The 13,615-nt window shown below is 50.3% G+C and overlaps 5 protein-coding genes across 5 annotated transcripts; 2 read left to right on the top strand and 3 right to left on the bottom strand.

Moving 5' to 3' along the window:
• Positions 1 to 169: 169 nt before the first annotated feature.
• Positions 170 to 570, bottom strand: LMH87_011162 (uncharacterized protein; the record flags this gene model as incomplete). Its single annotated transcript, XM_056200257.1, has 2 exons — positions 170 to 385; positions 454 to 570. The coding sequence occupies 2 exons, from the start codon at positions 568 to 570 to the stop codon at positions 170 to 172; spliced, it is 333 nt and encodes a 110-aa protein (XP_056052124.1).
• A 440-nt stretch (positions 571 to 1,010) lies between these two features.
• LMH87_011161 (uncharacterized protein) lies at positions 1,011 to 3,183 on the top strand (the record flags this gene model as incomplete). The annotated part of the gene is made up of 4 exons (XM_056200256.1): positions 1,011 to 2,655; positions 2,709 to 2,761; positions 2,823 to 2,843; positions 2,896 to 3,183. The coding sequence occupies 4 exons, from the start codon at positions 1,011 to 1,013 to the stop codon at positions 3,181 to 3,183; spliced, it is 2,007 nt and encodes a 668-aa protein (XP_056052123.1).
• Positions 3,184 to 3,761: 578 nt separating this feature from the next.
• Positions 3,762 to 6,393, bottom strand: LMH87_011160 (uncharacterized protein; the record flags this gene model as incomplete). The annotated part of the gene is made up of 6 exons (XM_056200255.1): positions 3,762 to 3,824; positions 3,877 to 4,112; positions 4,249 to 4,598; positions 4,660 to 5,874; positions 5,941 to 5,995; positions 6,270 to 6,393. The coding sequence occupies 6 exons, from the start codon at positions 6,391 to 6,393 to the stop codon at positions 3,762 to 3,764; spliced, it is 2,043 nt and encodes a 680-aa protein (XP_056052122.1).
• A 1,936-nt stretch (positions 6,394 to 8,329) lies between these two features.
• Positions 8,330 to 9,641, top strand: LMH87_011159 (uncharacterized protein; the record flags this gene model as incomplete). The annotated part of the gene is made up of 2 exons (XM_056200253.1): positions 8,330 to 8,662; positions 8,727 to 9,641. The coding sequence occupies 2 exons, from the start codon at positions 8,330 to 8,332 to the stop codon at positions 9,639 to 9,641; spliced, it is 1,248 nt and encodes a 415-aa protein (XP_056052121.1).
• A 183-nt stretch (positions 9,642 to 9,824) lies between these two features.
• On the bottom strand, positions 9,825 to 10,928 carry LMH87_011158 (uncharacterized protein; the record flags this gene model as incomplete). The annotated part of the gene is made up of 2 exons (XM_056200252.1): positions 9,825 to 10,458; positions 10,525 to 10,928. 2 exons carry the CDS (start codon positions 10,926 to 10,928, stop codon positions 9,825 to 9,827), a joined length of 1,038 nt encoding a protein of 345 aa, XP_056052120.1.
• Between the last annotated feature and the right edge of the window lie 2,687 nt (positions 10,929 to 13,615).

Below are 13,615 nucleotides of genomic sequence, written 5' to 3'. Positions count from 1 at the left end.
CTGTTTATTATAATTTTCTTCCGTTTTTTTCGGGACATGCGCTTTCAAAAATGTGGGAATCAAGTATTAATTATCTTAGCAAATTAGCTAGCTTCATCATTATCATCATTGGGCTCATTATCTATCTCCAAAGTCATCGTCCCGATATCTAGAACATGCCAATATCTGCTTATTTCCTTCTGGCTCCCAGAGACGCGGCAGTTGACCTTGCGCTCGCCGCAAATCTGTCGTAATCTTGCGCCAGCTCGGGAAACGGTTCTAGAATCTCCATGACCTTGGCGCGAAGCTCTGAAACCCGCGTCTGATTATTTGGCTTGGACATGGCTATCGACAGCTCCGTCGTGGTCTGGATCACGGTATCGAAATCTGCTTTGCGGAGAGTAGACTGTGGCGAGACAGCCCAGGTTAGAAAGGTAGCCGACGGTGGCAATGACTGGGTCAGGTCGCGCAAACCTGGCATTTGTGGCCATAGCGGGCCACGAAGAACATTGTGTCATCTGCATATCCTGGAACTCCCAGTAAGGCGTCGTTCATTTCCTGCGCGCGCTTTGCGCCATCGTCAGTTGACATTTTTACGATATTTGTAGTTATTAATTGAGTATGGTAGAAAATTGGTCCAGCGAGGTGCAGCTGTACAAGAGAGGCTGAGACAACTCGTACTGCTGCGGCCCACCTACGCCTGAAGTCTTACAAACGCAAGCAATGAATCGACGTATTGGCTTGGTGCGCTTGTGCTTTGCATTCCCTCTTTCTTCTTTCCTTGTAAACGCAAAAAAACCTCCGCTGATTCTTACAGCCAACTCGATTTTATTATCACCCGCTCAGTTGTCGGTAGTGTCGACTTTCGCCGCAAACGAAGTAGCCCTTCGATGAGTAAGCAGTGATCGGCACTTTCCTCCCAATATTGCAACTTTTTTTTTCGCCGCCAAAATTTATCGGCAAGATCGCAAACGTAAACACTCTTCATTCAACAACCACCTACACCTGCGCTGCATCCCAACAGGCGCAACATGCCGCGCAACCCCCCGCCCCGCCGCGATGGCAGCAATCGCGGGCCGGATAATGGTCGTAGGCCACAAGGCGGTCGCTTCCGGCCTCGCGACGAACCTCCGAGAAATCGCGACAGTTGGCGACCCGATAATTCATATGCCGATAGAAGAGATCGCGGTAGCTCTAGGTCACGGACTAATGGCGACCGACCTCCGCAGTCGAATCGTTTCCATGCGCCACCCCAAGGCGACTTCACGTTTCGTATGGATAAGCCTGTTGGCGTTGGCGAGTCCGGCCCGGGCGGCCATGGCCAGCGACGTGATGGACGGCGAGACCAGCGTCGGCCCGCACGAGGGCGCGGAGGCCGCAGATGGCAGCCTCCGCCCCCGCCGTCTGAGCGTGCACTGATATCTGGCGCAACCTTGAATCTACCCGAGGAGCGACTTGATGGCGTCGATGGGCCACACAAGTTCCGTGACCTGGACGAGCTCTCAGATGATGATGAGCTCGCTATGGACATCTCATCACATTCTGATGAAGAAGACAGCCAAGAGCCATCAACAAAAAGACAGCGAACGGAAGCAGCCGAGGAGAGTGCTGCGGAGGCACCTAAGTGGTCCAACCCAGATCCCTACACCGCATTGCCCTGCCCCGAGGACGTGACGAAGAAGAAGCGCGACGTGGTCAAACTGATTCGTAAAGCCCGTATGGAGGAAAAGGGAGAACTTGGCGCACCGTCGCAGGCCGAGGACTTTCTGTCCTTTGATCCGACCGATGATGAAGACGAGACTAGCGAAGAATCTGAGTCTGAAAATGAAGCCGAGCCAGATTACGAGCCACCACCCCCTACTATACCTACTGGGCCAGCAAGTATGAATGGTACCGCATCACATTCCCTGCCGCCGCGGCCACAAGTGCCAGAAGTCAAGTCTATGACCAGCAGTTCCGACCCTCTAGGATCGCGAAAGCGAACTATCGACGATGAGATTAAACCACCAAACTATGGACAATTCAAGAAAGCGGGGGCGAGACCTGCCAAGGGTTCCATCGCAGCTGCATGGCTGACGAAGAAGGATGAGGACCCCTCCCCTTGGGCCTCGGTGGATCACACGGCGACAAAAGACATGGCGTTCCGCCTTCACAAGGAAATCATTGATTTCTACGAGTATGTTCGACCGCGTGACTTTGAGCAACGTATTCGAGACAATCTCGTCGATAATCTAAAGAAGGCTATGAGACGCGATGGTAGAAACTTTGCCAGTGCTCACGTCTTCCCCTTTGGCTCTTTCATGTCAGGGCTTTATCTTCCCACTGCGGATATGGACATCGTTGTCTGCTCAGCGAGTTTCATGCGAGGCGGCCCGCCAACCTATCTCGGCGCCAAAAACTGGCTCTATAAGTTTCAAAAGTTTCTGGTTGCTCAGCGAGTGGCCGATAGCGATGCAATTCAAGTGATTGCACATGCGCGCATACCTCTAGTCAAGTTTGTTGACAAGTTCACTGGCCTGAGAGTTGATATTTCGTTTGAAAACCTCGGTGGTGTCAATGCCATCGAGACATTTGTCAAGTGGAAGCAGCTATACCCCTCCATGCCTATCCTCGTCACTGTCATCAAGCACTACCTGCTTATGCGCGGCTTAAATGAGCCGGTAAATGGTGGAATCGGTGGGTTTTCCGTCATTTGCTTGGTGGTCAGCATGTTGCAACTATTGCCACAGGTTCAAAGTCGAAGCCTCGTTCCGGAACACAATCTTGGAGAGATGTTGCTCGAGTTCTTTGCACTTTATGGGCAACAGTTCGACTACGAGGTCAATGCTATTTCTCTCACACAGCCAGTGGGCTACGTCAAAAAGGTAAGCCATTATTAAAGACAAATTGGTGGGAGGCATGCTAACCTTGCGTTAGTCCGACGTTCGTTCATTTACCTACAAGAGCACAGACAGGCTTTCAATCATCGATCCAAACAACAGTGAGAATGACATCTCTGGAGGCTCCTCCAATGCAGCCACCATTTTCGCACGCTTTGGCGACACATTCAACACTCTTCGCGACAGAATGACCGAAGTTGCACGAGACCCGTCATGCGGCGGTATACTCGATGTCATTATGAAGGGCGACTACTCTTCTTTCCGACAGCAGAGAGGTTTCTTGAAAAGGGTTCACGAACAGTTCCTCGGCCCTTGCTCAGACTAGATGAGCAGATCCAAATTTTACGGTTTCGCTTCACTGTACAAATATTCACGCGGCAGCTCCAACAAGTGGAGGCTGACTAGCACATTCGACATGGCTTAGATTTGGTACGGTTACCAAAACGAGGAGTATGGAAATAGCAAAGGCGCTAGGATGTTGTATTATACTTGGATGCCGGTTGCTACCACACAGCCTAGGTGTAACTGTTGGTGGCAGCTGTTCCATTTGCTTTTCACGCACTTCCGATACCCATGGGTTAGCATTGTTGGACACCCGTCCGACACGAAATTTTACGATGGCAACATTTTCCTTTTTTTTTTCTCGTTCATTACACTAACCTTTGCAGTGACACGTGGTGACGCCAGATATTATTGACCGCCCGTTTTAAGAATCTTTATCTCCCTCAAGCTGCATCAGCGGCTTACATTTATACCGTTGCTAAGAGATGACATCCATGTGGCTCTTAGAGCTACGCCTTTTTCTCTCACTGCATTGCTTGCTATACGCAAGGGTGTGGAGAGGGAAACATTCAGCTCTCACGGGGGAAACTTGTCAATCGATTGAGCTGAGCTAGGTATCTTTTATGCTTGGTGATGAGATCGTTCTTCTATGATATAATACACGCGCTGTCGGCCCTGGCCGCGCTTATCCATGAATGAGAAAGCTGTACAGCTCTGTCACAGTCTTGTGACCCACCTTTTGGAAGAAAGGGTGCTTGGACTTGTTAATGCTGGCTTCGACAATCTTTCTTGTCAAATGGCACATTTCATTACTGTGTCTCGACATTCCCGTCTTCATCAGTGCCGCAGTGTCAAGCTCTCTCATCAGGTTGTTCCACAGCTCCTGCCAGCGGGCGAGGGCGCGTAGCAGAGCCGGTGCAGTAAAGGGCATGATGGACATGATGTCGGCGGTAATGGTGACGTTACTCAAAGCTGTATGTTGCGCATTAGCTAGGAGGCCGACGGAAAGAAGAGGCTGCTGAAGGAGGAGGAAGAACAGAAGAATAATCCAGCCGGTGAAAAGGAGTGGAAGAAGGAGGAGGAATAGGCAGAGAAAGGTTTGGCATACCGACGATGGCGGTGGTGAGGTCGTGGATGTTGTAGGAATCGCGGGGACACTGCTCCGCCTGGTTCCACTTGTCGGCCATAAGCACGTCGATGAATTCCCGGAGGTTGGATTGTGCCGAAGCTGGAAAGGAAGACGAGGCGGCGGAGCCAGTATTGGAGGCCGGAGACTGGTGCGCGTTGTGTTGGCGCTTCTCACCAGCTATGACGAGGGCAAATTCAGCCGCATTAGCGGCGTCCCAGACGGCGGTCGAGCATGGATGATTGCAGTTGAACTCGACAGTGGCCATGATGGGCATGCATCGAAACATGCCGCACTGGTGCCAGTCGGCCACTGCTGTCCACGTGGCGACGCTGGAGAATCGTGTTGTTAGCGTTGGGCGTGGACGTGGCTGCACCAGAGCGGATGACATACCGTATACAGGTCTCGCGGTAGATGAACAGCTGCCAGTCCTCGTCGGGCATGTGCCGGACATTCATGAGGTCCAGGTGGCGCACCGCCCACGCAATCTCGGGTATGCGCCGCACACGGCTCTGCCGCCGCGACGACACGCTGTTGTTGATGGCGAGCAGGTAGACAATGACGAGCGCCGCCTGCAGCGCCTCGAGCATGGGGGTCGTCGGCAGGTGCAACGTCGTGCCCAGGGCGACGGCGTCGTGCAGCTCGCGAAAGACGTACGCCTCGGCGAGGCGCAGCAGCCCGCGCGTGGCGAGGACGTCGTCGAGCGGCGGGCTGCGAAAGGCGCCCTGGACGACGAGGCTGAGGAGCAGCGACCGCGACGACGTGGACCGGAACGAGGGTATGTGCACAATGGGGAAGTGGACGTGGCTGAGACGGAAAAAGGTGGCGGCGAACCGCTTGAGGTTGGTCGCGGAGAGGGCGGCGCGGGCGGCGTGCAGGCTGAAGGCCTCGCTGTAGGTCGGGTCGCTGGCGGAGAGCTCGTTGTGCAGGTCGTGCAGGGCGTTGACGAGGTGCAGGGACGTGTCTTCCATGCCGCCCTCGCCGGACGAGGACGGGCTGAAGCCGGGAATGGAGGGGAACAGCATGTCCGCGTCGTCGAGGGACAGCATGTTGATGTCCTCGGCGCCGTCAAAGTTGAACATGGCGTCGTCGAGCATGGTGGCGTAGTTCCACGGGTAGAGCTCCATCAGTTCGGGCACATCCGCGGATGCCTGCGTCTCGTGGGTGGTGTTGGGGTCGTTTGATAGGAAGCTCATGTCTGGGATGCGCTCCGTCACGACGCTGGTGTCGTTGGCCATGTGCTCCAGCATCGAGGCCGCACGCGGGTTGATGAGGTTCTTGATCCAGGGCATGCTCTCGTCGGCGGCGTTGGCATCTGGTGCCGCGCTTCCTGGACTGTCGCTGCCGGTGGCGGCGGATTGCGACGATGTCGGTGTCCTTGCTACCGCGGATGGCAATGCGGCTCTTGACACGTCGTCATCGACGTCCCGCGGACGGCAAGGGAGTTTTCGAAGCAGACATCTGCTGCAGGGGTGTCCTTTGTCGCAGGACGCCTTGCTGGCGAAGCAGGCTTCGCAGGCCTTGGGCTTGCGTCCGCGGCGAAGCTCAGGAACAACGGCTTCGGTGTCCTTTTTTAGGCAATGGAGCATGTGCTTGCGGCACACATCTCTGCGGAAGGCAATCGAGTTAGAAAAAAGACGGCACAATATGGCTAGGCACAGAGTGCGAGCTTACCCTCGGCCAAACTCTTTGTCGCAGTATATGCAGCGGAATTTACCTGTGGCAGCATCTAAGCCGGTGTTAGTATCGTGGTTAGAACACGTGGCTGCTGCGTAGAGCGGGAACGGAAGCGCCGCAAATACTATCATGACTAAAGTAGAATGGATACAAGAGGAAGACGCCTGCATATGGCGCAGAATAAAGTAGTGAACCTGGGGAAACGCCGACGTGCTTCGAGGTGGACAGGACAGAGGGTACTGCGGCCCCACGCGCTGGGACGAGGACGAGCCCTTTCCTGTACACCAATTTGGACGCGAGATCAGGCAAAGTCGTGCATGACTTACGTGTGGCTTCGTGCCGACGGAGGTGGGTGTTTCTTTGATAACGCTTCCCGCAAGTCGCACAGGAGTACATTCTGGCGGAGGACGTTGCCGTGTCCTCGGTGTTATTCTCCGGGTTGGAGGGCATGGTCTCTTGCTCCCACGCTTCTACTTTTGACTCTTGTCTACCCCGGAGAAAGTCGCAAGCAATAACAGACGCGTCGGACGCGCAGCGGCAGGGCTTCCGAGGTGGGTTTTAGGAGAGAGTGAGGTTGCTGTCGTCAGTGTAAGAGCGTGGGTTTTCGCCGGAGCTTCGAGGTGGGTTTTTGGCTGGAGCGGGAGATTGGTGGAGCCGCCTTGTTCGGATCCGTGCCCGAAGGAGGAAGTGGTATTTATACTGGTACAGCTGGGTGGGAGAGAAAAGACAAATTACTATCAGGCAGCAGTTTTCAATTGCATATTTATTTTCGAAAAAAGAAAAAGAAGAAAAAAAAGAAGAAAAAAAAAGACGCTCGCGTCGCTCGTATGATTGAATGTAGATGCGACTTTCGAGATGGAGGGGGACAAATGAGACCGGACGACAGCCGAGCCGTGTACATCGCCCAGCGCCTGACCTGAGCCGGTATCATTAGGAAGCTGTCCCGGTCAGCTGGCAAGGGCTGCTCGCATACTCGACCAGCGTCCATTTTGAAAGCTTCGTATTGTGCCTTTTCCGAGTTTTGAGGGGTGGGTAATCGTTGACGAGACCGCGGCGATGGACCTTGCTTGTCATTGTCCCATCGTGCGGGATGTAGGAGTTTTGAGCTTTTTTGGCCCTCGACTGCGACTTGGAGGAAATAAATTGGCAGTTTTGGCAATAAGTACTGCCAGTGACACTGTTATTGCTGGGCGTTGCTGTCGATGCGATATTGTAAGCCTACGTATGTCGTTGACAAAGTGGCTTTTCTACAAGCCATCACTACTATGTCTTCAACTCTATAACCTGTCGCAATTTTTATAGATTATCTATGCTTTTTTTGTGTTTACTTGGTTGGTCTCAACTACAACTGCCGCTCGGTGCAGGACTGAGGCTAAAGTTGCTCAGCCTCGTCCAGCCAAAAACATTTTGCGTGCGTAGCCTTGATACGTGAAGCTACATGGAGTAATAAGCAGCATTATGACTCAGATAGATAATTTGAAAGGTCAACTCATCAGTCTACAATGTTGCGCCGAGAGGGGTGATGGGCCCGCTGACGCGGAGCTCGTCTGTGGTTGACAGCTTCTGCAATAAGTGATTGGCCACATTCCGTGCTATTTTGTTTTAACTTGACTCTGAGGGACGACAAGGCATCAACTCTATCAATCTCAGTTCATTCGGATTCAGGAATGAACTTGCCAGTCGATTCTTTTGGTTCTTGACATGGCCCTGTCCAGGGTACACTCCTGTTTAAAATCAAGTCCAAGTCCCTTTGCAGCACTGCTTTTTGTATCTGCGGCGGATTAATATTTGTGTACTCTGTGGCTTAGGAGGTACCTATGCCCCCCGTAATTGCCTTTTTTCGGTGCTTTTTTTTCTTTTTCGGTAGCACATGACCGCAAGACATATTGGTGCGTCAATAAGCTTTCGCGTAACTGCGCCAGCAGGCACGAAACGAAGAATGAGAGCACGGAACTTCAGTGCTATTCTCTACGGAAGAATTTTGCATCTCTTGCAGATCATTGAACAAGCTAAAAATGGGTTCTTTCCCTGTACATTTTATGATTGAACCTTTCAGCCTGAGAATATTTCTTTTGCTTCCCTCTGCGCTCCTTAGAACTGCGCAAGCTCAAGACTCTATGCTAACCAATAATTACTATAATCACAAAATGAAAATGTTTGCCACCATAGATTCAGCTGGCTAGACGTGTCGGTCAATGAACACGAAAAATCCGCGCTTCTTTTCAGCCAGTGCTATAATTGATAAACAAAGGCGCCAGAGGCTGTCCGCCGGACTAGGGCTCGATAGACCCAAGTAGAACGGGCCTATATACAGACCACGGGCCACAAACGCCCTTCGCACAAGTTCACTGATTTCAACAGCCAGGCTGCAAGTTATCAATTCAAGATGAAGATTGCCTTCTTTGGAGCGACTGCAGCTGCGCTGCTTGCTGCGGCCGATGCCGCCTCGAACGTCACTACTGGCAGAGGCTCACCCGGCTGCGGCAAACGGGTTCCCAAGACTGGCGGTAACGATTTTACGCCCATGTTTGATGTGGATGGCGTAAACCGCATGTTCAGGACCTACACGCCTTCTCAGTACGACAAGGATACGCCACAGCCGCTGATTCTGGCGTTCCATGGCACTGCCAAAACCCAGCAATCGCTGACTCTGCAGTCTCAATTTTCTGACAAAAGTGTCAACCGCAACATGATGGTTCAGTACATGACAGCTTACAAGGTGAGTGCCTTTGTATTTCTAATTCTCGCTGTGCAAAGCAGGACTTCTGCTAACACTACACCAGGGCCGCTGGTATGGCCCGAGCCACGCCTACCCGGAGGCGGATGACCTGCGGTACACCGAAATGGCCCTCGAACATCTCATGAATAACTATTGCATCGACGTGGATCGCGTGTACCTCGTTGGACACACCGGTGGCGCTGGGTTTGCCAACATCCTGGCCTGCGACCCCCGATTCAGCCGCCACTTTGCCGGCATGGCGCTCATGGCGCCCACGCTGTATCGCGACCTGGATGACGACTATTGCAAGCACGCCAACGTACCCATGCCCATTCTGGAGGTCCACGGGAACAACGACGGGACGTCTCCGTACTGGGGCCTCCCGAACCGCGTCGTCGGCGCCACCCCCGCGATTCCTGACTGGGTCCGACGCTGGGTGCGCCGCAACGGCTGCGACCCTACACCGAGAAAGACCAAGCTCGTCATGGGCGAGGATGTCTTATCCGACAAGTATACGTGCCATGGACACTTTGGCTTCGTGGAGCACATCCGGGCTATGCGACATGGCTACAACTGGATGACCAAGCACGACGTCCTGGACATCTCCCCCATCATGATAAGCTTCCTCAATTCGCACATTAGACCAGGCAACATGTCTATCCCTCTGGACGACAAGGGCAACTTTACCTGCTTGGGCGGCTACACGCCCCCGGCTGATTGGCCGGGCCATGCCAATTTCACAAGCTCGGCCAACTCGACCATCCCCGGAACTTCGACCAGCTCAGGTAAAAGGACTGCCACACACAGCTCTACGACTCACGGCTCTACGGCTCACAGCCCTCCGCCTCACAGCACCTACGGCAGCACGCACACGATTCCTAGTGGTATCACCAGCTCTACTGATTCCGCTCAGCCAGGTAGCTCCAAGGAGACCTCTACTGGCTACTACGACAGACCCTCCTATCACCGAGGAGGCTAAGTCTGTAAGCAGACCCGGGCCCGCGACAACTCGATTGTCTAGATTGAGCTTCATGAGTGCTTGAGACTGGAAACACACTGTCTTTTGAAATTTGTTTTATGTAGCTAGCTTCGCAAAGAGTCATCCTAGATCGGACACCCCTAGTGTAGTAATGCGTTTCTCGTGTCGCTAATTCTGCGCAAACTAAATCTTGGATCGAGCAAAAATAGAATTCTTCTTATAAAACGAATCATGCATACTCTCGCACATGATGGTGATTGCCCGACGAGCGTCCTCCAGCACGCCGCCCATGGCTGGGAAGATGTGAGGCTGGTCCTGGAACGTCGTGACCTGCACATTCACACCGGCCTGCTTCAGCTTCTGGCCAAAGGCCTCGCCCTCGTCGCGCAAGACGTCCAGACCGGCCACGACGATGACGGCAGGCGGCAGCGTAGACCAGTCGCCCGTCCAGCGCAGCGGGCTCGCCTCAGGATGGGACCAGTCGGGCTTGTCGGGCAGGTAGTTGTTGCGGAACCACATCATCAAGTCTGCAGAGAGCGCGGGCGAATACTGGAGATCACGCCAGCATGCGCTGTTTTCCACCGTCTGGGTGTTGTCGGTGACGGGAATGTTGAGCAGCTGCGTCTTGATGGACGGTCCGCCCCTGCTCGCGGCGCGCTGGGCCATGACGGCGGCGAGGTTGGCGCCCGCCGAGCTTCCCCCGACGGCGAGGTTGTCCACATTGATGTTGAGCCGGGCTTTGCCTTCCGTGACGACCCAGAGTAGAGCGGCCCAGGCATCGTCCACTGCGGCAGGAAATACATGCTCCGGAGCCAGTCTACAGATGACATCTTGTTAGCGCGCATTGCCGAAAATAATCTCCTCGGGCTGCGGGATGACTTGCCTGTAATCTACAGAGACAACCACGCACTTGGCACGTGCGCAAATGTTGGTAATGAGATCCGACTCGGACTCGAGACTGCCGAGTGTCCAGCCGCCGCCGTGGTAAAAGACGAGGACTGGCCATCCCCCGTTCGGTGCTGAGCCAGGCGGCGTAAAGCAGCGGGCCGGTATCGCCACTCCCTTGGCTGGGCCAGATTCTGGTGTGATTGTAATATCCTCCTTCTTGCCCACCGGAACACCAGGGCCGCAGCCAGGAAATGGGCGATGACCCATGGAGCGGATCACACCAATGGGGATCGTATGGATCTTGGGCGTCGAGATGGCGTTTTCATTGTAAAAGGCCTTGTACTCGGCGTTCAATCGGTTTTCCTGCGACGGATGGATGGGATGCAGCTTTTGCGACATTTTTTGTTTCTTCTTCAAAAAAAGATTGTCGTTGTTTGTTGCATGTTCATGAAAGCAGAGGGGGAAAGCAAACAGGCGGCACGAAATAGGGCGACCGGCGTTTATGATCGGCGCCTTGGTTGGGCAATTGTGCCCGGCTGAGCTGGTATGGGTGACTAGGTAGGCCTTCCTGACTAGGAATCCCGCGCCTCGGCAAGTTTGGAATCAACGCCATTCACGGTGGACGTGATTGCACCATACTACATCGAAGTTTTTCATACCTGAATATAATTACACGGTAGATTGGTGTTTTCGATTTAGGCACGAGCAACGACTAGGCCGCTACGCTACCCAGCAAGCGTTCGACAAATCATTCAAAGAGGAACATTATTTTTAATTATACCTATCTTAAGAGTAGGATGACTAATAAAATGCTTTTTAGTAAGAGAACCTAATATCTCTTTAATAGAAACTGTTAAATATAGTTATATATAATAACGTTCGTGTTAATAAATTATCTACTAATATTTATTTACTAACTACTATCCTTTATGATTCTCGTAATTTAAAAATCCTTTTTAGATTCTTAATTCAATTTATTAAAAAGAAGAAATATACTTTAATATACCTATTATTAAGTTGTTAAGTAATATCTAGATATTAAGTTAGTGGTAGAGAGCAGGCGGCATAGGCTAGTTGAGTTTGGTGCTACCGTTGTTAGTAGATTTTAACGTCGGCCACCCCTGAGCCGTCACCCCCCCTGACCGTCAGCCTTAACGCACCCACTCTATCACCATAACCACCTTTTAGTAACCGTGTTTTCTCGTATAATAATATTTATTCTCTATTAATTTTAGTGTTATTTAATTGCTATGAGTAATTATACCTAGGAAAGCCTAAATAATGCCCTATAAGACGTTTATAGTGGCGTTAGTATCTCTATAAGCGTAAAGTGATAGGGAATTCCTTAGATAACGCTATCTAGTCGTGTTAATAGCTATACCGACCGAGAGGAGGCCTTTAAGCCTCGTTAACGCCTTTTGAAGGCTTAGGAAAGGCATCTCTGCCACTAGATCCTCATATAAGACGCCCTAGGCAACCCTCTAACACACATATAAGTTAGAGAGATAGTAGGTAAGATTACTTAATCTAGAGGCGATAAAGAACTAATTAGTAGGAACTAGTTAGAAGGCTTTTTACGCTATAACCTAGAGGTTAAGACCTTAAGAGGTAAGAGAATCGATCTAAAGAGAGTTAATAGAGCCTTAACTGACACTATTAAGAAATTCTTTCGCCTTCTTATTATTCCTACTATTAAAGATATCTAACTAGCGTAATAATATAATATAGACGAGATAGGCCTTATATAGGCTAAGGAGATAATAGCCTTATACTAGGGTTAGCTATAAAGAAGATAGCTATTAAGAAATAATCTAGGCTATGTTATTAGAGTATAATCTTTAAGTGTATCTTAGCTACTAGCTAGAAGCTTAACCTACTAGTTATCTTCTAGGGAAAGACTATATAATAGTAGTAGTTTCCTAGTAACTTAAAGCCTTTTAATAAGTGGAACTTTAATGCTTCTAATAAAGGCTAGACGAATAATACTATTACTATCTACTAGCTTAAGACGATCTTTATTTTAGAGACAGTAATAAAGAAACCTTCCTACTAGTTATTAGTTATTAATAGTTATAGAAGTTATTATATAACTAAATTTCTATATAAATGTTATATTAATAATATCTTTATCCTTTTCTTACCTACCCACAGCTCCTACGTCCTTTAACCTCTTAATATAGCTGTTTTTAGCCTAGTTAAAACCTATTATTACTAGCAGGTTAATCGCTAACCTTACGCCTCTGACTTAGCGCTAATTAGAAAGCAGATATTCCTTAAGTGTTATATAAAAGCTTAAGAGCTTAGGATAACTTTAAAAAATATAATTATAGGCTAAAGGGCGTTAGGGCTGTGGCTAGAGAATGCTACGAAGCCACTTATAAGCCTATTACTAGTTTGCGAGCCTCTACCACACCTAATTACGCTAAAAACGCAATTAGAGTAGCTTCTTAATTATATAAACACACTATTAAACAGGCAACACGTAAAGAGGTTGTTTTCTGACCTTTTAGCTAGCGAGAAGGACTCTCTAACAGCGCGCCTTATTATAAGGAAGGTGTAGAAGAGATTTAACGTATAAGATAGTATTATCGCCACTTTAGAGACTAATTTTATTAGGCTTTAAGAGAAAAATAAATAAGCTATAGTATAGAAGCGTACTTAGGTTCTCCTAAGCCTAAATAACTTATTTATTAAAGTTATAGACGTGGAAATAACATATTACTAGCTTAATATATAACTGCTTAATACCTATAAGCCTAGTATAATTGATTTAGAGGAATTTGAATTGTCTGATAATAAGGCTATTAAGACTTAATTTTCTAATAATAATTTATAATTATTTGGTTGTGTTATAAGGCATTAAAGTGGCATGGTTGTGTCGCGTTGAGGCTGACGGTTAGGGGGGGTGACGGCTCAGGGGTGGCCGACGTTACATCTACAGTGACCCTTGCAGTAAGATCTAGCCCTCAATCACCTTGTAAATGTCGGCTACCTTCTGCCTTATTAATTCTTCCCCTTCTTCGCCCGACGAGCGGCGGCCGTTGCGAGGATATCATCAAGGAGAGCACTTTCGGCACATTCTTCAT

The sequence above is a fragment of the Akanthomyces muscarius genome, chromosome 4 (genome assembly GCF_028009165.1).
Source record: "Akanthomyces muscarius strain Ve6 chromosome 4, whole genome shotgun sequence".
NCBI classification, from domain to species: Eukaryota; Fungi; Ascomycota; class Sordariomycetes; order Hypocreales; family Cordycipitaceae; genus Akanthomyces; species Akanthomyces muscarius.
Note: the sequence above shows the minus strand (reverse complement) of the source record. Positions and strands in the feature narration are given on the sequence as shown.